Source organism: Cnephaeus nilssonii, assembly GCF_951640355.1.
Source record: "Cnephaeus nilssonii genome assembly, chromosome: 5".
Classification (NCBI taxonomy): domain Eukaryota; kingdom Metazoa; phylum Chordata; class Mammalia; order Chiroptera; family Vespertilionidae; genus Cnephaeus; species Cnephaeus nilssonii.
In genome coordinates, this window is record NC_137076.1 from 30,577,391 (window position 1) to 30,603,882 (window position 26,492).

Sequence of the window (26,492 nt, forward strand, 5' to 3'; positions counted from 1 at the left end):
CTTTACGTCTTATGGATTAAATGAACGAAAGACTGCATTTGTGGGTGAGTGGGTGAATGGGTAGGTGAATAAATGAGCAAAGATAGTGGGTAACAGTTGCTCGCATTCACTGAGCGCCAATGATGGCTCTGGGCGCCAGAGACCCAAACACAGCTGCACCACGTGGCCCGTTGGGACCACGTGACAGGCTCCACCTACTTCCAAGAGTCCTCCACGGTCCCACCAAGCACCGCTCCACAATCCTGACTTCCGGTCTTCCTTCGGTCGCAGAGGTCAGTTGCCCTAACGACCACCACGTTCCCGCCTCTAAATTGCGTCACTTCCCCCACTCCTGCTTGGACAATTGACGCGCATGCGCAGAATGAAATCCAACACGAGCGGGTTCCTTCCGCGCAAGCGTCCCGACTGGGGGGCGGGGCCGGGTGGCGCCGCGGTGCGCAGGCGCAGCCGTCGGAGGGTCGGGGTTCAGCAGCCCGAGAGGTGAGTTGGGGGCTTGGCGCTTTGGTTCCGCGGCTAGGGGCTTCCCGAGCTACGGGGCCCGTAAGGGAAGATCGGTCTGGGGCTGGGGTCACTGCGCGATCCGCGGGGTGCTGTGTGTCGGCGGTCCAGAGGGGAAACTGAGGCCGGACGTCGTCGGGTTGTCCTTCACCAGCCCTGGCTTCCCTCCCCTGGACCCCAGGCCTGGGAAATGCTGGTTCGCAGATCCGTGGGTGGAAAGCGGGAAGTAAAAGCGTCCCGCATGTAGTGATCGCTCGCTGGGTGTACGCTGCTGTACAGAGAAACGGTCCTTTTAAATCGGGCCCCTGTTCGTGGGGCTCAGGTCGGGGCTCCTGTCCCAGTGCCGCTGCTCTCCAAGTGGGTGACGTTGGCCAGCCTTTTGACTTCTCAGCCTCAGTTTTCCCCTCTGTAAAACGGGCATTGTCACAGCCCCTGCTTCGAGGGCGAGGGGTTTGGGGAGGGTTCAGGCCACAGGGCCCAGTGGAAAGGGAGAGCTCAAATTGGCTAGCAGTTAGTCTTACTTCACACTTAGGGTCTTCTGCATATTGTGCTAGAAGCGGTTGAAATCTGGACTTGAGGACCCGCCGCACACCTCTCCCTGGCTGTGTAAGCGTAGAGAAGTGGCTTCCCCGCTTTGAGCAGCACATCTCTTACAGGGGCTGTGGAAGGGTATGCCTCTAGGGTCTATGCGAGAGCATTCTTTAATCAGGTCCCTGGTACTTGCTCACTAGAGATGAGTGGTTTTTGTTATTGAGTGTCAGAACATGGGTGTGCAACCTGTGTCCTTGAGTGATGTTCCTATTTCTTTTGTTTCTTTCCCTGATTATTTGTTGAGTCTGTTTTACCTCTCTCTAGACCAGTGATTTTGTACACACACACCCCGGGGGGGCGGGCAGTACTGGGAAATGGGGACATTTGTGGTTGTCACAACTGGGGTGCTCCTGGTACCAAGTGGTTGTGGGGCCAGGGATGCTGCTCAACCCCCACAGTGCCCAGGACGGTTCCTCAGAAAATGATTGGCCCCAAATGTCAGCAGTTAAACCCTACCCTAGACCAATGAGTGATTCTTGAACCGTGGGGCCTCTGCGGGGGTGGGAGGAGTGAACCCCAAGAAATCATATGCAAGGTTTTGTGCGTGCACCCATGTTTGTAGGGAGCAGAAGGGGTACTTTGGAGGTAGTCTCAAGTCAGACTACTTGGGCTTAAAACTGATTTGTGTCTAAGCTGGATGACCTTGAGTGGTGCCCTTACCTTTCTAAGCCTCAGTTTTTCCTTCTGTAGAATGGGAATTAGGTGAAACAACCTAGAGTCTCAGCAAACTGATCAGGGAGCCAAATCCAGCTGAGGCCTGTTTTTTAAAATGAAGTTTTGTGGAAACACAGCCACGCCCCCATGGCATACACCTTGTCAGTGGCTGTTTTTGCATTATAATAGCAGTGTTGAGTCGTTGCCACAGAGACCCTGTGGCTTGTGAAGCTGAAGGAATTTACTCTGGCCTTTTTTCAGAAAATGTTTGCGGATCACGGAAATAAACCATTGCATGTACAGCACTTAGTTCAGTGCCTGGAACGTCCTCAGCATTTTTCACCTGCGGTTTATAAATCAGTCTTGACCTGGAAGGGCGAGTGACTCCACACGGGATTAAGCTCTGCCCCAGGTCAAGAGCTGCAGTCTTACTTGACCTTACGTTTTTTTGGCCAAGACCTAACTTGGGCTGAGGTGGGAAATGCTCAGTGACGGTTGAAGGAATAAAGGGGATTGTGGGCAGGTAGGCACGACCAAAGGTCTTCTACTGATGAGGAAACTGAGACCCAAAGAGAACGACCTCCCCAAGGCACCTGGTTGTCACTGTTGACAGTGACCTCACATTTTCCTGAGTCCATCTGGATCAAGTGCCGCCAAGTGCTGGGGTTCAAAGGAAGTTGGTCTGTCCAGTGGCTCACAGTCTGCTGGCTGAAGACAGGCCTGGAAAGAGCCTGCAGGAGGTGCCGGACCAGAGGTGGGAATAGTATTGGGCTTTGCTGGGAAAAGAAGGCGTCTAGCTCTCTCTGAGGAGGCGACCTTGCAGCTTGGTGTCGAGGGAGAATAAGAGTTTTCCTGAGGGATCAGAGGGAAGGTGAGTAATGGGTTTGAGTGGAGCATGGAGGGTTTGGGGCCCAGCGGGTGACACACCAGTGCTGAGGGACACACTTGTTACACTTCAGGGAGCTTTTGAGGGTTTATAAGTATGCAGGACAATCGGGGGGCATCTTAGAAGAAAACTTTGGGGAGTGAACACCAGTTCTAGCTTTGGGGCAGCCTTTCTTGGGTACCTGCAGTACCCTAAGGTGGGTGAGAGAAGCACCCACAGAAGTGGTGGGTCATCCTTCAAAAAGTGGGTGCTTCTCCTTCTTAAGGTGGGGGGTGGGTCACTCATTTTAGTAAGGTATGCAATTTTTTCCTTTTATTGATCAGTCTTGGACAGGGAAATGAAAGGAATAGAAGTTTTTTTGTTGTTTAATGAAAAAGTAGACTGAGCGCTAGAAGGGATTCTGAAGGCGCCAAAGAGGAACTGTCTCTGGGACAACACCCCCCCACACACACAGCCTGGGGCATCGCCTGCTCACGCTTACCAGGCTCATTCTTGTCCTCTGTGCCCTGGTGGTGCTTTCTGAGAGCTCATACAGGCCTCACTGTTAGGAGAGAGTAGGCCTTTGAGAATGTTGTCCTGCAGCCAAAGACCTACAAGTTGTGATTGTTCCAAAGACACAGAGTGCCTAGTAGCCATCGAGCAAAAGTGCTGTCCCTGTGTCAGCTGGGCCCTGCTCTGTGAGGAGCAGAAAGTTGGTTCATCTCAAAGCCATGAGTTAAAACCAAATGTTCGCACCGTTTGCTGTCCTCCCTGCTCGATGAGGTGAGAGGAGAGGCAGCAGGTTTTAGGGACCACCTGTGTCAAACACTGCCCAGCCCTCTGCTGTGGACCCACAATCCCTTTTGTACATTTCCAAAACCCAGATATTCAACACACAGAAGATTTCCCAAAGTTTGTAGCAAAATCATTTGGCCAGAAAATCTGACCTGTGCTGACCTAAAGCCTTAATTTTTCCCACTTGGTGTCTAGCAGTGATCTTCATTTGGGGTGGTTTGGCCATGTCTGAGGACATTTGTGATTGTCACCACTTTGGGGGGAGAGGGGATGCTCCTGGAATTGAGTGAATGGGAGCCAAGGATGCTCCCACAGAGCATCAGTGTCAGCAGTGCTGAGGGGGAGAAACCCTGCATTAATTATTTGGGAAAATAGTGAATTTAATCCCTGCTCACACTAGACACCAGTATAAGTCCCCAATGGTCAGACAGTATAAACCAGGATGACCCCAGCATCTGTGTGTCACCCCCTGTCTCCTCCCATTCAGGCTGTGCATTTAAATGTGTGCAGCCTCCTAGGACCTCAGAAGTCAGATGGCTGTGGAACACAGTCTCCTGGGATCCATGGAATCCCCTGACCCGGGGTGTCTTGCCTGGGATGATCCTGCTCCCACCCCTAGCTCCCAGGGAACATTAGATGGATGCCAGGTATGCTGTTAAATATCCTGTAGTGCACAGGACAGTTCCTCACACAGAAAGTGCTCCATACATTGATAGTGCCTGGGTGGAGAAACCCACATTAGGTCGTTGAATTCTCATTTGAAGACATTTGTTACCCCATTTTATAGAAGAGAAAGTGAGGGCATCAACTGGGACTCTCAGATGTGACACAGGGACGGGGAAGGCAACATGTAGTTGGCCTTGGGGAGAATGGCTGGACCTAAGACATTATGGCTCCAGGTCTTGTTCTTCAGGAAAAAGGGATGTAGTCTGTGGCCCATCATCCAAACACTGGCCCAGGACAGGCTCCAGGGCCCCTGACTTGTTGGCACTGGGTGTATGGGCGGAAATCACACCAATAGACAGGAGAAGCCGAGAGGCAGGCAGCAAGAGTTGCCGTAAATTACTTCAGTGGCGGCAGGAGCGGTGGGAGCAAAGGCCCTGAGATGGAAGGGTCTGAAGCATTGGAAGAACTGAAATGAGTGTGACTTCATTTTTTCCATTTCCTCAACCTTCAGTGTCGGCCCCTCCAGCCTCAGCTCCATCCAGGAGTGCAGGAAACAGTTGTGCCAAAGATCAGGTTTCTTTTTTTATTCTATTCTTAAGCAAACAGCCAGCGCCACCAGGAACCTGCTCGTTTCCCTGAAAGGGAAGCAGATACTCTCACCCCCCACACAACCCAAAACCCAGTGTGAATCTCACATGACTCAGTGCTGGCTCCTGAGGGTCGGCTGGGGAACCGTGCTCAGAAGTGGTGCCCAGGACTCTTAGGCAAAGTCCAGCCGCTCAGCTGTGTGTTCTTGCCCTGCCACCTGTTGAACTTGTGACCTGCTCTGTAAGACCCTGGCACACCTCCATCCAGTTTGCCATCATAGTGCTGGAGGAGAGGGTGTCAGCAAGCATAAAGGCCCAAGTGGTAAATACTGTCAGCTTTGGGGGCCACAAGGGAAAATCAAGCATGTTACTATGTAGGCACTTACATACATAGAATACAAAAGCCATTCTCAGCTGAGCAGGTAGCTGAATGTGACACTTGACCCGCTTTAGAACAGACTATGCAAAAGGATCCGGGTCCTGCGATCTCAGAGGTTTATATCCTAAGAGGAGGACCTTTGAAACAAAGTTTCTTAATTATAGTAAAATAGACATAAAATCTACCATTTTAACTATTTTTTGTTTGTTTTTTTAATCCTCACCCAAGGATATTTTTTTCCATTGGTTTTTAGAGAGAGTGGAAAGGAGTCGGGGAGCATATCGAAAAACATCAATGTGAGAGAAACAAATCAGTTGGTTGCCTTCAAGATGCACACACCCTAACTGGGCTGGGATCAGACCTACAACCCAGGTGCGTGCCCTTGACCAGGAATCAAACCTGAGACCCTGTGCGGATTGACACACTAACCTCTGAGCCACACCAGCCAGGGCTAACTACTATTTTTAAGTAACAGTTCAGTGGGTGTAAGTACATTCACATTGTTATGCAACCATTACCACCATCCATCTCCAGAACTTTTTCATCTTCCCAAACTGAAATTTTAAGAGAGAGAGAGAGAGAGACATTGATTTGTTGTTCCACTTATTTATGCATGCATTGGTTGATTCTTGTATCTGCCCTGACTGGGGATCGAACCCATAACCTTGGTGTATTGGGACAATGCTCTAACCAACTGAGCTACCCAGCCAGGGCCTGCCTCTGAATTTGACTCCCCTAAGGACCTCCTGTGAATGGAATCACATAGTATTTGTGTCTGGCTTATTTCATTGAGCATAATGTCCTCAAGGCTTATCATGTTGTAACATGTGTCAGAATGTCCCTGTAAAGCTGGATAATATTCCATGGTATAGATCAGCGGTCACCAGCTGGTGGTCCACGAGGTCCGAAAGGTTGGTGACCGCTGGTATAGATGGAGCACATTGTGTTTATCCACATTCCTCCATCAGGGCTTTGGAGTTCTGTCCCTTTCAGCTACTGTGAGTCATACTGCTCTCTGTCAAGAACATGTGCAGAACAAAAGCATTTTGGGCGTTCTTGGCAGCATGTCTGTCTCCTTGGGTTTAGAGGCCAGCAGACGGCCAGTTTGTTCTCAGGACCCTCCAGCTGGGGAGCACGAGTCACCTTTTGGGACTTCACTGTCTTCAAAACAAGCAGGTTGTGTTGCTCTCCATGGGCCCCTGTGTATTGCCCCCAAGATCCTCCAGCCTTTTGTCCTCCAGGCTCTGGCCCATCCTGATCCCAGACCTGGGTCCAGGGATGCTCTTGGACCAAAGGTACTGCTTGGTAAAGGCTCGTTGTGTCCAAAAATAGAGGGGGAAACTCATAACCATCCCCCAAGAGCTTTCCAGGGTGTCTGTAACTTTCTGTCCAACTACAAGCTCTCCAACATAGCTATTTTAAGTTTGTCCCCTTTTTAGAAATGGAGATGTAATTCATATACCATAAAAAGTAGTAGGTTTTCGTATATTCACAGAGTTGTGCAGCCATCACCATGAGTTCCAGAGCATTCCATTACCCCTGAAAGCAGCCGAGTCCCTATTAGCAGTTACTCCCCTGCCCCTGACAACCACAAACGCCCTTCCTCTGATTTGCCTGCTCTGGGCATTTCATAAAAATGGAATCACACACAGTGTGGCCTTTTGTGTCTGGCTCCTCTCCTTTGAAGAAGCAGTTGACGGGTGAGGTTTTCCCTGTACCACAGACAGCGCGCTCGTAGCATGGCCGGCATCACGTGCCTTGACTGCCTTTGCACCACAACTTTTAGGTGCCAGATCAGCTCTGTGTGCTGTCAGCCCGCTTGTAAAGCCAGGGGTTAGTGACTTGCTCTTCTGATCTCTGGCCATTGACGGGTTAATGATGATGGGGTCAGGAGGCCCACTCCTTGATTTCTAGGGGGCATAAGCTATTGACCCCTATTCACACCTACTGGAGGTATTTCAAGGGGACCAAGATGCTTTACACCGTGGCTCCCAGCCGTGCTGAGTGGATATGAGGGGCCTTGGCAGCAAGTAGGTCCCCATCCCGCTCTTGTGTCCTCTCTAAATGGGAGCAGTGATGCACCTCGGAGGTCACTGTACGGTGGAAGTGAGATGTGCTGTGTAAGGTGCCAGGCGCATCACAGTTGCTCTGGTAGCAGACTCCTCACACGTTTCTTATTCTCACCCAGGCACTAGGGATATCAGGGACTGGTCCCTCTATGGGGGGCCATCCTGGGCTCTGGGGGGGGGGGGGTTGAGCAGCATCCCTGGCCCCACCCACTGAATGCCAGGAGCACCCCCAGTCATGAGAACCACCGATGTCTGTAGACAAAGCCCAGGCAGTACAGCACGGTGCAGAGGAACCCCAGAGGCCTGGAAAGGGATCCGTGCCCTGCAGGGCCTTTTTGCCTGCTCAGGCTATCCCGTGATGCCTGTGTCACCCCTCGTGTGCCTCGGAAACTTGGGGTTCACAGACCTCCAGGACTCCAACCCATGCGAGGCAGCCCTGGGGAGCCCCAGGCTGTCCCCATCTAGCCAGGAAAAGGGTGAAGACCGCCAAGCCAGGGCTGTGTTGCCCTCCTGTGAGAGCCAGGAGGGGCTGCAAGGGGCGTTCCGCCCACGTACATGCCCCAGAGCAGGGGCTCTGAGCCTCATTGCCTCAGTGTCTCGTCTGTGAAATGGGATGGCTAACTTTTTACCTCACAGATAAAAGGGGCCAATGTGCTTGGGTGGGGGACACACCTTCTGCAGAGTCCTGCCTGGAGTATGACCGCTGAGTAGGTGGAAGAGTGCGTATCTAAGCAGCCCAGTCCTCATCCTTTTGCCTGGGGTCTGCAGATCCTGAAAACCCCTGGGTGTCATCTCTTCCCATCGCAAGATGGATAACAAGAAGCGCCTCGCCTATGCCATCATCCGCTTCCTACATGACCAGCTGCGGCATGGGGGGCTCTCGTCGGACGCCCAGGAGAGTTTGGAAGGTATGCACGGGCCCCGGGAATGGAGTCTCCTGTCTCCAACATTGTGCCCCCACTGCCTCCTCCCACTCCTGCTCCTCTTCCTCCCCACCCCCCTTTCTTTCATCGGAGCCTAGAACTATTACAGGATGGTATGATAGGTCAGCACACTTGTCCAGCCATGGACGCTGCTCCTGTCCTGGTTTCACAGCCAAGACCGCCGAGCCCTGAGCAGGCACAGGACTGAGCTCTCCGGCCTCCTAGCCCAGCGCTCTTCCCCTACCACAGGGTGCCAACCCCCTGTCACTTTAGGGCAGGCCTTCTGTAGGCGAAAAGGAGGCATGTGTGTCCTGGGGCAGAGGGCAGGTGGCCACAGGACTCTGAGTAGTTCCTGTCTGTCCCACATGCAATTGTGTTGCCTCTGGAAGGAGCCCAGTTATGAAGACTTGGGCGGGGGGTGGTCTGGTCTTAAGCTTTGGGTTCTGGCTGGACTCCTTGGAGGTTCAGCAGAAGGTCCCCGGCATCTGGATCCCTGAATGGCTCTCCAGGCTGGGCTCAGCTCCGCAGCTTCCCAGCAAGGTAGCACAGCAGTGTGTCCCCACGGAGAGCCCCACTGGGCAAGGACAGTAACTTCCCCCACATCTCCTTGCTCCCAGGGCTCAAGGGCATGTCTGTCTGTCCTGAGTTTCCCAAGGCTCTGGGCTGACCAGGAAGAATCCAAACCAGGGTCAAGGGGCACACACTACACAATGTGCTCCAGGGTCTCCGCCAACCCACTTGAAAACTAAGCACGAGCCCTGCCTCCCGAGCCTCGGTCATAAACTCGGGTACATTCAGAAGAAAATACCTGTGTTCCTTGCAGTTGCAATCCAGTGCCTGGAGACCGCCTTTGGGGTGACATTGGAAGACAGCAACCTCGCACTTACCCAGACTCTTCCAGAAATATTTGAAGCTGCCGCAGGCAAGGTGAGCTGCGGGGCTGCCCCCATCACAGCCAAGAACGGTGAGAACAGCATGCGTAGCCAATGGCTCCGAAGCAAGTCCCTCCTGCGTGAGGGAAGCGGGGCACCTGCATTGTGGGCCCTGGGCCTGGTTCCTCTCTCTCAGCGCTCAGAGGCTCCTGACAGGGAGGAAGGCTCACGGAGCCGAGTTTGGAGAAGGAGGAGGGCAGCGGGATTGCCACCTTTTTTCTTTGGGGCCAGGAGATGCCACAGAACCTGAGGAGTCCTGAGGGAACCCCGCTTTCGGAGGAGGACTCGGCGGAGGCAGAGCGCCTCAAAACCGAAGGTGAGAGAAGGGTTCTCTGTCCCCACTGGCACCTCTCCACCTGGACTCCAGAGGCGTGAGAAGGCGGGGCAGGCTGATCCCTGGCTCTGAAGTTGAGGTAGGGGTTCTGTTGGACAGTAGACGACAAACCAGCCTTTGGAGACAGGAGTCCAGGTGGGGATGGCTTTTAAGAACAGATGTATGTGGAGAAATCATAGCCGCACACACAGTGGGTGAAAATGGAAGCAGTGCAGCTGCTGTGGAAATGGTCTGACAGCTTCTCAAATAGTTAAACACAGTGGTCACATGGCCCAGCAAACACACATGCCCACGAAGATGCTTGTACACAGATGCTTACAGGAGCACAGTTCATAGTAGCCAAGAAGTATAAACCACCCAGATGTCTGTCTGCTGGTGAACGGATACATACAAGGTGGCCTGTCTCTGCACTGGGTTATTACTCAGCCATGAAAAGCAGTGAGGCACTGACCATGATACAGTAAATGGACCTTGAACACATGACGCTCAGTGAAAGAAGCCAGACACAAAAGGCCACATGCGTGATTTTGTTTATGTGAAATGTCTTGAACAAGAAAATCGACAGACCTAGGAAGTGGGTTCATAGTTATCCGGCTGGGAGGGGAGAATTGACTACTGATGAGGACGGGGTTACTTCTCGGGGTGGTGGAATGTTCTGAAATTAGATGGAGGTTATGGTTGCACAATTCTGAATATACTAAAAAGCCACTTAATTGTACACTTTTATTTTTTATTTTATTTTTTTGTGGGTGGGTGGGAATTGCTTTTTTTTTTTTTTAAGTATGAGATCGTGGAGAGCCACCTTTAAATATATTTTATTGATTTTTTACAGAGAGGAAGGGAGAGGGATAGAGAGTTAGAAACATCGATGAGAGAGAAACATCGATCAGCTGCCTCCTGCACACCCCACACTGGGGATGTGCCTGCAACCAAGGTACATGCCCTTGACCGGAATCGAACCTGGGACCCTTCAATCCGCAGGCCGACGCTCTATCCACTGGGCCAAACTGGTTAGGGCTAATTGTATACTTTTAAAGGGTGAGTTGTGTGGCATGTAGATTATATCTCATTAAAATTGGGCTCTATTTCTGAAAAGATGCAAAAGTGACAGTATTTGAGACTTATGTCCCTAAGTACCACAATCAAAGCAGTGACAGCTGCCATCACCAAGTGCTGGCTCAGCCAGCCCCAAAGACACTTGATGCAAACTGCACCCCCAAGCCTATACCCGAGTGTTGCATCCTGACCCCCGAAATCTCACACCTTCAATTAGGAGTTGGGAGAGCTGAGAATGACCCCTCAGACTCCTCAGGTCTCTTATGAACAGCCAGTGTACATTTTTTTCTTTTTCTGTAGGAAACGAACAGATGAAAGTCGAGAACTTTGAGGCTGCCGTGCACTTCTATGGGAAAGCTATCGAGCTCAATCCCGCAAACGCCGTCTATTTCTGTAACAGGTACCTGCCAGGCCTGCTCGGAGGCCAGGCCCGCCAATCTCACATCCTGGCGAACAGGACGGGCTGTTGTACTGTAGGTTACTGATTGCCCCACTGCAGTCCCAAATACACATAGTGTCAGCCGGTCAGCGAGCTGTCAGAGTTGATAGTGACATTTAAATTAGGTGGCACCATTCTCTATTCAGACGTGGGGCCAAGAAAATAACCCACAATTTGGATACGTGCACATGCTCACGACAGCATTGGCAACCGTGAGGAACTGCATCTGGCCTATACTTTTTCTTTTTCCTTGTTTTTAAAAAATTAAATTTATTGGAGTAACAGTGGTTAATGACATTATATAAGTTTCAGATATAGAACTTTATAATATGACATCTGTATACTCCATTGTGTGCTCACTACCCAAAGTCTAGTCTTCTGTCTGTCATAATGTATTTGACCCTGGCCTGTGCTCTTTTATTTACTTATTTATTTTTATTGATTTCTGAGAGGAAGGGAGAGAGAGAAACATCAGTGATGAGAGAAAATCACTGATTGGCTGCCTCGGGCACATCCCACTCTGGGGATGGAGCTTGCAACCCAGGCAAGTGCCCTGACCAGGAATTGAACCGTGACCTCCTGGTTCACAGGTTGATGCTCAACCTCTGAGCCATGCCGACCGGCTTGGCCTATGCTTTTAAAGGAAAAGCCAAATTAGCTGTCACGTAGCCTCACTGTACGGAATACTGTGCTAATGAGAGGGACTGAGTGGGAGCAGGAGGCGGAATCGCACCATCGGTGTGGAAGCCGTGGAAACACACAGCGTATAGAAGACGCCAGAAGCATGGTTGCCAAAGGTTGTCCACATCACCTCTGGGTAGAAGTGTTTTTGTTTCCGTTTTTGTTTTTTTAACTATTTTTGGGGGGAAGTAATTCTAGATATACAGAAAGTTGCAGAGGGACTTATCTAGCAACATAAAATGGGCCTGAGCTTCACCCAAAAGGAAGAGCTCCATGGCGGAGCCCTGGGACTGTGGGTTCAGAACCAGGTCCTGACACTGCCTGTCTGCTGTGCAGCATTGGCCCCAGCCCTCTACCTCCCTCAGCCTCAGTTTCCTCTGGCAAAGGGATAGCACCCTTCCCCAGCCCCCCAGCACACGTGCTAGCAGGCAGATGCCCATGTCAGAGCCCACATACCCCTTCACAACCCCATACCCACCCTACCTTACAGCTGGGGAAACCAAGGCCTGTGCCCAAATGGCTCATCGTAGGTGTCCAGTGAGGGATACAACTCTGAACGCCCCGCTTTGTTTCCCCAGAGCCGCCGCCTACAGCAAACTAGGGAATTATGCGGGGGCCGTGCAGGACTGCGAGCGGGCCATCTGCATAGACCCATCCTACAGCAAAGCATATGGGAGGATGGGGTGAGTGCCTGGGCAGGCGCCCTTGTGGGGCCGGACTGCCCCTCCCTCTGCATCCACCACATTTCTCCTCTTCTGATTGTGGGGAGGGTTTTCTATTCCATTAACCACCTCTCCAACGCCAGCCTGGGTTCAGCTATTCCATTCAGCCCCGACACCACCGACCTGGAGGTAGTCAGACCCCACTGGTGCAGGGCTCAGCCCCATTTCAGACACTAATCACAAGTTGTCACCGACCAACCAGCCATCATCAGGGCTTCCCACAACCCCCTCCTCAGGATTGACAATTCCCTAGAATGACTCACAGAATTCAGGAAAACATTTTACCTATATTTACCAGTTTGTTAGAAAGGATACAGATGGAACAGCCAGATAGAGGCACACTGGGTAAAATCCAGCATGGTCCTGGGTTTTGGGTGCCAGAGCCTCTGTCCCTGTGGAGTTGGGGCTACACCACCCATATGGCACATGGATGTGGTCACCCTCTTTAGGTGTGATTAGAAGGGGCTCATGAATAACAAAGGACACACTGACTCAGGAAATTTCAGGAGCTCTGCCCGGAGCAGCAGGGACAAGCACCAAATACACATCCTTGTCTGACCACCCTGGCCCCTTGGCATTGCATCCTTTAGGCCAGTGGTCAGCAAACCGCGGCTTGTGAGCCACATGCGGCTCTTTGGCCCCTTGAGTGTGGCTCTTCCACAAAATACCACATGCGGGCGCGCACATACAGTGTGATTGAAACTTCATGGCCCATGCGCAGAAGTTGGTTTTTGGCCTGGGCGAGTCTATTTTGAAGAAGTGGTTCTAATGCTGAGCTACACTCAAGGGGCCAAAGAGCCGCATGTGGCTCGCGAGCCGCGGTTTGCCGACCACTGCTTTAGGCCTCAAAGCCCTTGGTATTGGGTACCACCATTAGGACCCGAGTGCATTTGAATTGTCATGTTCATCCTCTCAGCCCCTCCCCTGACCCCTCTTGTGTCCTCCACTGGAGTCCAGACTGGACAAGGAATGGTGACATTGACATGGAGACAGTTTGAGGTGTGGGGACTGAGGGAGGGGCCAGAAGCTCCTGGGGCCTCTCCCCTTCATCCCCAGCATCTCTCCCCCCAGCCTGGCGCTCTGCAGTTTGAACAAGCACGCGGAGGCCGTGGCCTACTATAAGAAGGCCCTGGAGCTGGACCCCGACAACGAAACATACAAATCCAACCTCAAGATAGCGGAACTGAAGCTGAGAGAGGCCCCCAGTCCCGTGAGTCCCCTGGGAACAAGGGGCGTGCTTCTGTGAGGGAGGCAGAGCACAGGGCAGGCAGGCAGACGCTTTCACAGCTCACAGGCTGAGGGCTGGCTTGACCTGTGTGCAAAGCATGTCTGGGCTGTTAGGGGACCTGGCATTTGTTTAATGGGGTATGAGATACACATTTGGAAATGCCTGTCAGGGAGGAAGATGTTTTATTGTCACAGAGCCCCAGAAACAGAGGACATGCTGCAGGTCACCGGGGAAGCACCGGGGTCAGTCATGAGGTGAAGGGAGAGGGGAAATGTGGACCAGAGCCTTTATTATGATTTCATGAGAAGGAAGGGTGATGTGGGGGGAGCAGGCTTAGGTTTTACTAGTTTGAATAATTCCAGGGGACTCTGGGTAGAGGCTAGCCCTAACTGGCACCTGGCTCTGGGGTGACTAGGGCAAAAGGATAGTGGCTGAGTGTGAGAGCCTCCTGGAGAAGGGGGAAGGAGTGAACAGTGGGTTGCCTGACTTGCATTTGAAAGGTGCGCTCCTAGGTGAGTTATTGACTGTCTCTAGGAATTGGTTACCCCGAGGAGGGCCCATTCCTCCAGGGTCTGCCAGGCCTCAGATGTCAGAGCATCAGAAAATGAAAGATGCCGTTAACACAGTCCTTTTCCCTAGTGATGGACGGGGGGCTCCTGCTTTTTATGAAGCACCACGAGCCTATGGGCTGGCTGCTCAGGCCGAGAGAGCATCTGTTTGAGCTAAACACCTCTTAGAACTGCAGATGGGCCCCACATGGGGTATTCTCTCAGTTCCTGGGGCCAGTATCATCTCCCCGTGTCCTGATGCCACTAACCAGTGCTTTCCTCATCCCCACAGACAGGAGGGCTCGGCAGCTTTGACATCGCGGGCCTGCTGAACAACCCAGGCTTCATGAGCATGGTACCTGCCCTCGTCTCCCCCAGCAGCGTCCTCGCCCACCACCTGGGCCTGCCACGGCACTGCCTGCCATAGACCAGGGCCACTGATGTGGCACCGTGGACACTGGGGCTGGGGTCACTCTGGGATGGGGGCCTGCCTGGGCACTATGGGGTGTTGAGCAGCATCCCTGGCCCCACCTACTCCATGCTAGGAGCACCCCCAGTGACGACAACCACAGATGTTTCATTTGTTGTCTTGTGTCCCCTGGGGCCAGCATACCCCCAAGAGAGACACCCCCCCCCCCCCAATTATTGAGCCAAAGGACAAATTAGATCCTACCTCTCTTGGCTGAATAACGTGGGAAAACTACGTCCCTGCTGCCCAGCATGGTGTTCTCACAAGGAGACAGTGATAGTGATAGGGCCACGCCTGCAGGTTCAGATGGGACACCAGAGCACTAGGTATCCCATTGAGAGTAGGCTCCCCGTTGTGACCGGAGGGGGCTGGTCCCTACACACACATGCCCATTTCTGAGTCATCTTGCTTGGCCTGAGGCCGCACTGCTGGCCTCCAGGGCCTCAGGGTGCAGGGTCTCAAACTGTCTGGAAGAGAAAAATCCTCAGTACACCGAGGAGCATCTCGCCTCCTAAATTCAGCAGAGATTGTACTTTCATTGTAAGCCTATGCCGCAGGAAAAGCCAGGGTCTTTGTTGATGGACGGGGATGAGTACCTGCACTCCGAAGGCTCAAGGACTCAGCCTAATAGCAGCCACGCCTTTTGACTTCAGCCACCCAGCTCCTGCTGGTTTGTGTACTTTGACTGGCATGGCCAGGGCCCTTCGGCTTTTGGCAGAGCTGAATGGTTGGAGCAGAGACGCCCTGAAAGCTGGGTGGTCCTTTACAGAAAGTTAGGCAACCTGTGAGCAGTGGTCTAGCAGGAAGCTCTTCAGTTCCTACCCTCCTCTCCCTGACCTGGGTTCTGAGGAGATGTCCTCAGTGAGCTGTGAAGGCTCGAAAGTGCCCAGTGCAGTGTTGTTTACTGATGGAGCAAAACAAGACTGCCTGGCTCTCCTAATGTCTTGTGACCCAAAAAAGATCTAAAATACACACATCCAGCGAAACCTAAGGTGCCAGCAAAGAAAGGATAGGTGCCCTGGAGTCTCCTGAAGTAAGGGTTTCAAATGGGATCAAAGTGGTGAAACGTGAGTCTCATCGCACAGAGGAAGAAACGGGGTGTGGGAGAGGCGGGGAGAGCAAGTACCTGGGTGACATACTTGCTGTGCTGGGCAGGAGAGCCCAGGGTGCTTGAGAGGGAACCTTCTCAGTCGGAAACTGTCCTCTGATGATGGTTTTTTTTCTTCAGGCATCAACCATGATGAACAACCCCCAGGTTCAGCAGCTGTAAGTGACGAACCTTTCCCCTGGGTCTTGTGCTTAGATCTCTTTTTGTAGTAAAACACATAAGATTATCGTATTAAACCCTTTAGTTTACAACTCAGTGGCATTTCGTGCATTTAACAGTGTCATGCAGCTATCACCACCATCGAGTTCCAGAATATTCCACCACCCCAAAAGAAGCCCCTCCTCGTGGTAGACTCTCGCCCTTCCCCTGATCCCTGGCAATAACTAACCCACTTCCTGTCTATGAATTTAATTTTTCTGTTCTGGAAATGTCACTTAAGTGGAATCACACACTGTGCGATCTTTGGTGTCACAGACATTTCTCAGTGTCACATGGGGGCCAGAGTTGCCCCATTGAGAATCAGTGTCTTTAGGGCAAAAAGCCGTTCCTGGAAAAGCGGATGGAACTCACAGGGCTGCCATCAGGGAGAAGGGTGGTGTCATAGAACGTCTCTTGCTAGCAGAGGCCCAGGGCTGAGTGGAGCCACTGTGGGACGGGTGGGCTGGGCCATCCTGTCTAAGTCCCAGGCTCTCTTCTTGCAGCATGTCTGGGATGATTTCCGGAAGCCACAACCCCCTGGGCACTCCTGGCACCAACACTTCACAGAATGACCTGGCCAGTCTCATCCAGGCGTGAGTACACCTGCATAGTGGAGACACGGTGGGCAGGCAGGGACACGCCACGTGGGAAAATGGAAATGTCGACGCTGTGTCCTCCAGCGAGTGGGCACACTGCCCTTGAGGGTCACATGTGGGGACGCATGACGAATGCCTGAGGGACATTTCAATGTGATGTTTGGAGAAGCTGGCTGGTATCCCGGCGAGCTGAGCCTGGCACCTCTCTCACAGGGGCCAGCAGTTCGCTCAGCAGATGCAGCAGCAGAACCCAGAGTTCATTGAACAGCTTCGAAGTCAGATGCGAAATCAAACACCCAGTGCCAGCAGCGATGACCAGCAGGAATGACCGCTCACGTGAGTCTCCTAGGGGGACGGGGAAGGTGCAGGCCCCCTTCCAGATATTTCCACTGAATTTTGCTCCTCCCCTCCCAACTCCCACTGAGAGACGTGGACTGAAACCTCACAGCTTCTGGAAGGGCTGGTCCCTACATGTGGTGTCTACAGGTGACAAGAGAACAGGAAGTATTGGCATAGTGCTTTTCTTTGCACCTGCAGAACGTGTCCTGGTGGCCCCAGTGGATGTGAGATGAGGTCACCTGGGCAGGGGAAGGACAGATCTCTATCTGCCTCTCCTTCACACCCAAGTGTTCTGCCTGGTTTTCATGATTTTGGGGTTTTATCTTGTTTTACTGTGAGCAGATGTTACATGTACACTTGCTTAAAAATATACTCAGAGGTCCCTGGAGACCTTGGCTGGCTTGGTTAGCTGTCCCTGGGCCCCTGACCTCCACCCTGTCTGTCTCCGGTGATTCTGCTCCCTGGGTACAGGTGGCAGGTGGCTTTCTTTATTTTGTTACCTTCCTCCTCACATTTTTATATTAACCATGATTTTTAAAAAATATTTTTTTATTGATTTCAGAGAGGAAGGGAGAGGGAGAGAGAGATGGAAACATCAATGATGAGAGAGAATCATTGATTGGCTGCCTCCTACACGCCCCACACTGGGGATCGAGCCCGCAACCCGGGCATGTGCTCTTGACTGGAATCGAACCTGGGACCCTTCAGTCCGCAGGCTGATGCTCTATCCACCAAGCCAAACCGGCTAGGGCTTAACCATGATTTTTTAAATAGAAAAATGTAAAGAAAAAGCACAGAAAACAACTTTAATCTTTCCATGCAAAGCAACGAATGTTAATATTTGGAGTATACTTTTTCTTTCCTTTTTTTTTGGCCTTAATTTTAAGACAAAACATAGGTCGGTTTTGTATTTGTTATTTGTTGGAGCTTTATCCCCAAAGTACTTTCACCGACATTCTCACGTCTGGGCTCCGAACCACATGTGATGATGACGGTGCGGTTTCTGTGCTTACGCGGCAGCCACGAGCCACGCAGGCAGATTGAATTTAGATCTCACCAGCTGCAGTGATGCCCTCTTGAGTCGGGGCGGCTGCCTGGCTGACCACCACATGTCTTGTCCTTCCAGCCATTCCAGTGCCATCGGGTTCTTCCCAGCTGACTGGAGCCTCCACACGTTCTGCCATTTTCTCCCATTGGATTGCCAGAGAGGGAAAAAGAAAAAGAAATTGGACCTGCATGAGATGGATTTTTATGCTTTTTATTTTTTCCTTTCACCCTCACCTCCCTTTTTGTACTCCCTTATGGCTCCCAGACCCTTCTCGAAACAGAGCCAGCAAGCTGTGAACGCAGACCAGCACCAATCTCCAAAAAGCCCAGTCACTAAAGTATTTTCTAGAATATTCCGGAGTGGGGATGGTCCTCGGGGGTGTTCTCCGAGAAGTTACCGGTTTTACGTCCAGCTACGTCCGAAGCCTGATGCCTTTTTGAGTCAACCTTGGCTGCTTGGACGAGCTCACTGCCAGCCACGGCCTGGGCACCAGTGTCCGCCGGACCCTCAGACCACAGGTTTTTGCATGAGGAACTTTAGTTGCAGATTCCTAAAGACATTTTCATTTCCCTACGCCTGTCGGGAGCGGGACTGTCTTGGGGTGCCTAGGGCCAGCTTTGGGGACAATCGAGCATTTTGATAGATGTGCTTTTCACCCCTTTTGATCCTCCTTCCCCAGTACTCACACCCGACAGACTACGAGGCAGGTGATCATGACCTTCGGGCCTGGCCCCCAAGCCGTCCCAACCTGCCTGTTTGTTCTGGCCCATGGACTCCCAGCGGGCTCCCCCTCCTGTTCTGGGGCCCTTGGTGTCCCCCTCCTCAGCCAGCAATTGCCAAGCAGGCCAGAGCTGCCTCCAGGGAGGGCAAACACACAAGCCAGGGATGGTCGCCTGCCTAAGGTGCAAGGCCACCATGGACACGCCTGCATTCCCTGCTTGGGCGGGGTCTCCGGGTGAATCTGCTGCGACCCTGTGCTGGCAGCAGTGTGGGAGGCTCCCCGGTGGTCTGCAAAGTTGATCCAGTGCGTGTGTCATAGGAAACTAGTAGGAAGAAGGGCCACCACCCGCCGCTGCAGTCATCACTTGGATGGCAAGGTGGCCCCAACTCTTGAGTGCTAGCCATGGTGACAAGAGTAATGTGTGGGGAATAAATAGACATTGTGACCTCTGCCAGTCTCTGCATTGACCTCTCGGCACCACCCCTGCTCTCCCTGCCCCAAGTTTCTAGAACCCACAGCCTAGAGTTTCCACATCACCCAGGACATAAGGAATAACACACTGCATGACATGACATGACATGACATGACATGACTAAGCTTTTCTTGTGCCAGGGTCATAGATGGTTCTAGAAATGGCAAACCTCGGCTGTCCCATCTTTTTCCCTCACCCCTGACCACAATTACACTCACACACCCACCATATAAGTGATGACCTTAGGGGTCAAGCTGGAATCCTAGGTTCTCAGGGACAGAGTAAGATTATTGTTCATTGCTTTTCTAGTATGTTCTCACAAATTTCACCATTCTGCAACCCAAGGACCCTCCCTCCCATAGCTTCCAGGGGAGAGACCTGGCCCTAGGCAGAAAGGAGCCCAGGAAACTTCCAGGCTTGTCTTGGCCTAGGGTTTCATCCCCAAACGTTTGTGGATATAGAAAGCACTCCACAGTCACTACATAAACCTTGCTTGAATTCTCAGCTCCTATTTACATTATGCGGTAGGCACCATCATACCCATTTCACGGGTGAAGGAACAGCTTTGACCCTCAGCTCACCCAGCCCTTGAATGGCAAACCTGGTGCAGTGCGACCCCCAGTTGCAGGTCCTATGCCAGGAGTGGCTGACTGAGGACCCCACCTCTGTGAAGGCTGCCTGCTTCATCCACAGATGAAGGCTCAGCAGTGGTCCTCCCGCAAATCAGAAAATCACAAAGTACGACTGCAAATCAGCAGCCCTAGGAAACAGTCTGGTATGGACAGTGAGTGGGGAGGGGGCAAGAATGAGGCCTGTGCCTGTCTTACAGGGCCTTCACCAGGGGTGAATCTGTCACAGAATCACTACTGTCATGCCTGGCGGTGTTCCTGGCATCAAATGGGTGGGGGGTGGGGGCGCTAGTGATGCTGCTCAACACCCTGCAGTGGCCAAGACAGCCCCTCACAGAGAATGACCCGGCCCCAGTGTCCACAGTGCTGAGGGGAGACCCTCCACTAGCACAATGCATGTCAATGTGTGACACCTCCCAGCCCAGCAATAGCAGCAGCTGGGAGCTTGGTAGGAATGCAAATCCTTGGCCTTCCACCGCCAGACCTGCTGGATCAGAAACTCAGAGTGGGTCCCAGTCATCTGTGTTTTAACAAACACTCCTGATGATGCTGATGCCCACCAATGTTCTAAAACCATTGGTTGGGTCTATGCATTCTGAATTTATTTAGCCACCCCCCTATGCAGTCTGCATTTAAGATAGGCAGCCTGATGTGGCTCAGTGGTTAAGCATCAACCCATGAACTAAGAGGTCATGGTTCAATTCCAGGTCAGGGCACATGCCGGGTTGTGGGCTTGATCCAGTAGGGGGTGTGCAGGAGGGAGCTGATCAATGATTATCATCATTGATGTATTTCTCTCCTCCCTCTTTCTGAAATCAATAAAAGCATATAAAAATATTTTAAATAGGAGCCCAGGTGGTTCTGAACCACATGTTTAGAGAACCCGACGTTGGGAAACTGGTGGGAACTTGAAGATGAGCCATACATTCCAGAAGCATCTACATGTGCCTTAGGTCTTCCCAGATGATCTCCATTCCTTCCCTCCCCTCCTGTGTCCTTCACTGGAGGGCCTTGTTCAGCTGCTCCAAGTGTACCCCAAGCCTAACTGTTCAAGAAAGACCCAGAAACTTTCTTGTTTGGAACTGCTAGCTGAGTGGGAATGGAAAAAAAACACACGTGTCAACAATCTCATCCAAGAAGCCAGTGTCTTCCGTGTGATTTGACAAGTGTGTCATGATAATTACTGCTCCATCCCACATGAGTTAGAAATAGAATATTTCTGAATATGCCTGTCAGACGTGCATTGAACAAAAAGTGAAAAGGCAATTAAATAATGGATTTGGCATAAATCGTGACCAAAAAGGCTTCCAGGAGTAGGATGAGCCTAAGATGTAAGGCAGGGGCTGCTGCCGTAGATGGAGTTACAAAGGCTGTAACCCCCATCTCCATAGTTAGCAAGTCTTTCCTGCAGGCCAGACTGTAAAACCCCACCCAGATTAAGTCCCAGGAAGCAACCAGAAAGTATCTCACAGAAAGAGGATTCTCAGCTGGGGGCAATTTTGCTCTCCAGGAGACACTAGGGCAGTGGTCGGCAAACTCATTAGTCAACAGAGCCAAATATCAACAGTACAATGATTGAAATTTCTTTTGAGAGCCAATTTTTTTAAACTTAAACTTCTTCTAACGCCACTTCTTCAAAATAGACTCGCCCAGGCCGTGGTATTTTGTGGAAGAGCCACACTCAAGGGGCCAAAGAGCCACATGTGGCTCGAGAGCCGCAGTTTGCCGACCACGGCACTAGGCCATGTCTGGGGACATCTGTAGTTGTCACAACTCGGGGTGCTCCTGACTTTGAGTGGGTTGGGGCCAGGGATGGCCCCAGTGTCAGCACTGCCAAGACTGAGAACCCCACCCGCTGGTACTGCCAGCACACACGACCTAGATAAATGTGTCAAACCAATGTCCCAAACCATTTTGCCGTCAGCAAAAATAATTTGTTCACTGGCTCTAGAGTGCCCTTGTAAATCTTTGCAGCAAAGATTTCACCCCAACTTGGGTAACCTGAAAACCCCTAACTGACGGCTTCCCCCACCCCAGTTCTCTCTTGCAAACTGATGATTTCAAAGTTGGAGCAAAGATGGAGCTCTCTGAATGTGACCCTTGTAGATAAGAAGCTGAGGCCACCAGGTGGCGCACCAGCTCCACAGCCTCTACAGCACCTAAATCCTTGGAGAGGTACACAGCATCAGGACCAGAAAGATGCCGAATCTATCATGAAACTACCTAGGTTTGGGCCTAAAAATGATTCAGTTCTGGGTATTAATGTGTGGTTCTAGAGCTGGTTTTCCTTTCAGAGGTATAAGTCCTCGCAACCAGGGACGTCTGCTAGGCCCTGTGTTGTGATGGGACCACCATTCAGAATGTGAATCCTGCCCAGCCGGCACAGCTCAATGGTTGAGTGTTGCCCTATGAACCTGAAGGTCACCGTTCAATTCCCGGTCAGGGCACATGCTTGGGTTGCAGGCTCCAACCTCAGTACGGGGTGCGCAGGAGGCAGCCAATCCATGATTATCTCTCATCATTGATGTTTCTCTCTCTCCTCCTCTCTGAAATAAATAAAAAATATATTTTTTTAAAAATATGAATCCTTTCAGTGGTGAGGTTGGAGGATGTAAACCACAAATTCTGCTCAGCTCATAGCTGTTCCTAAGTCTTATAAGCGCTGGTAAATTTGGGGAGTCCGTTCTGTATTCTCTCTCTTATTATTGTGCTTAATTTTATCAAAATGTAACATACATACATGAAAGTGCACACATTATGAGCAAACAGCTCGATGACTTTCCACAAAGGGAACATACCCATGTCATTAGCACCCAGACCAAGAACAGAACCTGACCAGCCCCCTGTCATGGCCCCTCCAGTCATTACCACCCTAAAGGGCAAGTGCCCCAGTGTTCTATGCTGCAGGTTAGTTTTGCCTGATTTTGAAATGTACACAAATGGAAGCTATGAAAGATAAAACTATAAAGATTGTAGAAGAAAATATATGGTTTGGGATAGACAAACTTTCTTAAAGAGAACACAAAGCACTGATGGTTAATTTTATATGTCTACTTGGCTAGGTTACATTATCAGATATTTGGTCAAAATCCAGTCTAGATATTGCCAGAAAGGTGTGTTTTAGATTAAATTAACATTTAAATCAGTTGACTTTGAGTAGAGAAGATTAGCCTCTATTATGTAGGTGGACTGCATCTAATCAGTTGAAGGCTTCAAGAGAAAAGACTGAAGTTCTCTCCAAAGAAGAGAGAATTCTGCATCTAGACTAGAGCTGCAACATCAACTCTTCCTTGGGGCTTCAGCCTGCCAGTAAGTCCTCTAAACTTCAGATTTGCCAGCCCCCAAGACCACATGAACCAATTCCTTAAAGTAAATCTATCTATCATCTATTTCCCTTATTAGTTCTGTTTCTCCAGAGACCCTGACTAATTCAAGCTCTAACCATCATTTTTTAAAAAATCAACAAATTGGCCCTAGCTGGTTTGGCTCAGTGAATAGAGCGTCAGCCTGCATACTGAAGGGTCCTGGGTTTGATTCTGGTCAAGGGCACATGCCCAGGTTATGGGCTCCATCCCCAGTGGGGGGGCATGCAAGAGGCAGCCGATCAATGATTCTCTCTCATTATTGATGTTTCTATCTCTCTCTCCCTCTCCCTTCCTCTCTGAAATCAACAAATTGAACTGCACTAAAAGTGAGGGAAAGGCAGCATGGGGGAGATAGAATAGGGTAAAGGGGGGCTAAATGGTGATGGAAGGAGACTTGACTTGGGGTGGTAAACACACAATACAATATACAGATGACGTGTTGTAGAATTGTTTACCTGAAACCTATATAATTTTATTAAGCAATGTCACCCCAATAAATTCAATTTTTAAAAAGTGGATTGAGCATCGTCCCATGCACCAAGAGGTCACTGGTTCGATTCCTTGTCAGGGTATATGCCTGGGTTGCAGGCTCGATCCCCAGTAGGGGGCATGCAGGAGGCAGCCGATCAATGATGTTTCTCTCATTGATGTCTCTATCTCTCCCTCTCCCTTCCTCTCTCTCTAAAAAAAAAGAAAATCAATGAAATCATATATACATATATATATTTTAAGTGAGAACAAATGTGAGCCATTGAGTGGGTTAGTTTTGTGTTTTACATTTGTAATGTATATTTGACAAAAATATAAATTACTCCTATGCTCTAACCAACTGAGCTACCTGGCCAGGGCTGTCACTTATCTCTTAAGCCTGTTCATTGTGTCCTTCACTGTGGAAAAAAATTTAAATACTCACACAAATTTGTTGGTAGTTTTTCTATCATACCTTCCCATACACAAGTCTTGGAGCCTAGGACTCTTTCAAAAATATGTCTTGAATGAATAAAAACCAAACACTTATGCAGCTCCTCTGAGCAGCCTGGTTCTCTAACTAATCATGAATAAATATTGCACCTCCTGAATTCTTCTATAGGAAGGAGTCATCCTGTGGGCATTTACTTGGTGTGCTATTATTACAAGTGATTATTTTTGTTGTTGTGAATTATGGAAACCAGAAAAAAGTCAAGGCACTTTGTGTCTAATAATAAAAATGGCTACCACCTATTGCATGCTAATCATAAAGCAGGCAGAAAGTGGCATCCAATATTAAAACCTCACAGCCATCTCATACTTTACTTCTGCAAAACCGAACTGTCTTTTGACACCTCCAATCTCTGTACCTCTTCCAGTCGTTCCTATTTTAGTGAACAACACCAGCAGTCACCCTGACACCTCCCCGCTGCAACCCACCCAGGCAAACCAGGGCCAAGTCCTGTCAATTCACCCTCCAAGGTATTTCTCAACTTCATCCACCCTTGACAATGCCTTCATCTAAACTAGCTTCCATTCTTGCCCCTCTGATTTTTAATGGGTCTCCCTGCTTCTACTCTGGCTCCCCTACAATTCAGTCTTTCTTTACACAGAGGTCACAATAACCTTAAAACATAAATTGGATGATGACCTTCACCTTTTATTTTATTTTTATAGTTTTTAAAATATATTATTATTATTTAAAAAATATAATTTTATTGATTTCAGAGAGGAAGGGAGAGGGAAAGAGAGAGATAGAAGCATCAATGATGAGAGAGAATCATTGATTGGCTGCCTCCTACATGCTCCTTACTGGGGATTCAACCCTCAACCTGGGCATGTGCCCTGACCAGGAATCAAACCATGACCTCTTGGTTCATAGGTCTATGCTCAACCACTGAGCCATGCCGGCCAGGCAGATTCAACATATTTTAACAGAATCGTTTGGTTATTGTGTCAATGCTGCCAATAGGTCAAGTCAGATGAAGACTGTGAATTGACTACTGATATTTTTTAGAAGGAAAGAATGGAATGTTGAAAAAAAAGCTTGCTTTACTTCCCTATAAAAGTTACCAGACTTATGAAAAAGATAATTGCATTCATTTGTTAACTAAAATCTTATTGTCAGCTTACCCTGAGCCAGCCATGGGAAGAGATACTAAGAATAAGGTGGATAATGCTACAACATGGATGAAACTTGAGGAAATTATACTCAATGAAATAAGTCAGACACAGAAGGTCAAATACTGTATGAGGAGGAGTCAGATCCATAGAGACAGAAAGTAGATATTGGGTGCCAGGGACTGGGGGAGAACAAGGAGGCTTAATGTCTGGGGTGCAGGCTCAATCCCCAGTAGGGAGTGTGCAAGAGCAGCCATTCAATGATTCTCTATCATCATTGATGTTTCTATCTCTCTCTCCCTCTCTCTTCCTCTCTGAAATCAATAAAAAATATTTTAAAAATATATTGGATCTGTCCTGGTCAGTGTGACTCACTTGGATGAATCTTGTACCATGCACAGAGAGGTCACTGGTTCGATTCCTGAAAAGGGCACAGGCCTGGGTTTCAGGTTCAGTCCCCGGTAATGGGCATGCAGGAGGCAGCCATTTGTTTCTTTCTCCCTCTCCCTGATTCTCTCTCTAAAAAAATCAATAAAACAATGGAAACATATCTTTAAAAATAAATATGTCCCAGTTTGGCTCCACGGATAGAGTGTCAGCTGGCAGACCAAAGGGTCCCGGGTTTGATTTCAGTCAATGGCACACACTTTGGTTGCAAGCTCCTCTCTGGCCCAGGCCTTGGCCAGGGCTCGTGCAGGAGGCAACCAATCGATGTGTTTCTCTCACATTGATGTTTCTCTCTCTGTCTTTCCCTCTCTTCCACTCTCCCTAAAAATCAATGAAAAAATATCCTTGGGTGAGGATTAACAACAACAACAAAAAATATGTCAGATCTGTCACATCTCTGATCAAAATTCTACAGTGATTCCCCAATTTCCCTCAAAGTCCCTTTAATATTCTTTAAGGCCTTCTTTTTATCTCCAAATACACTTTCCCACCTCCCTGTGTTTTGGCCACACTGGCATTCTTATACACTCATGCCTATATGTGTATGTCTATGTGAAATGCCATTATTCACTTGACTAACTTCTTCATGTTCAAGTTTTTGCTCAAATATCTATTTATGGCATCTTCTTTTAAATATAAATCCTCCACCCTTACTGGGCTCTATTATTCTAGAGCACTTGTCACCTTCTGATATAATTCCATTTATTTTGTTTATCCATTATTTTCCTTGTCTTCTCCTAGAATGTAAGCTCCAAAAGGGAGATCTTTATTTTGCTCATAGATGTTCTTCTAGAAAAGGTCCTGGCACATAGTCAGCGGAGATGTTGAATCGATAAATTTTCTTCTCCTCCTCCTCCTCCTCCTCCTTCTTCTTCATTATCAAAGGTGGACATTTATTGAAGAGCAAGTACAGGCTCCCACGTGGGGAAGGGGAGAATCTCACAGCACAGACTCCCACCTGGGAGGGGGAGAGAGTCCCCTAAATCTGCTTCTTAAGCCTACAAAAAGGGCATCAGCCGCGAGGACGCTCAGGGAGGGACAATCT

General features: G+C 50.0%; 1 protein-coding gene across 1 annotated transcript; it reads left to right on the forward strand.

Annotated features, from left to right (window-relative positions):
• Positions 1 to 361: 361 nt before the first annotated feature.
• On the forward strand, positions 362 to 19,677 carry SGTA (small glutamine rich tetratricopeptide repeat co-chaperone alpha). Its single transcript, XM_079771520.1, has 12 exons — positions 362 to 480; positions 7,873 to 8,012; positions 8,851 to 8,954; positions 9,191 to 9,275; positions 10,650 to 10,749; positions 12,048 to 12,152; positions 13,263 to 13,401; positions 14,260 to 14,322; positions 15,665 to 15,702; positions 16,246 to 16,335; positions 16,552 to 16,674; positions 17,804 to 19,677. Exons 2-11 carry the CDS (start codon positions 7,913 to 7,915, stop codon positions 16,664 to 16,666), a joined length of 939 nt encoding a protein of 312 aa, XP_079627646.1. The 5' UTR covers positions 362 to 480; positions 7,873 to 7,912; the 3' UTR covers positions 16,667 to 16,674; positions 17,804 to 19,677.
• Positions 19,678 to 26,492: the final 6,815 nt, after the last annotated feature.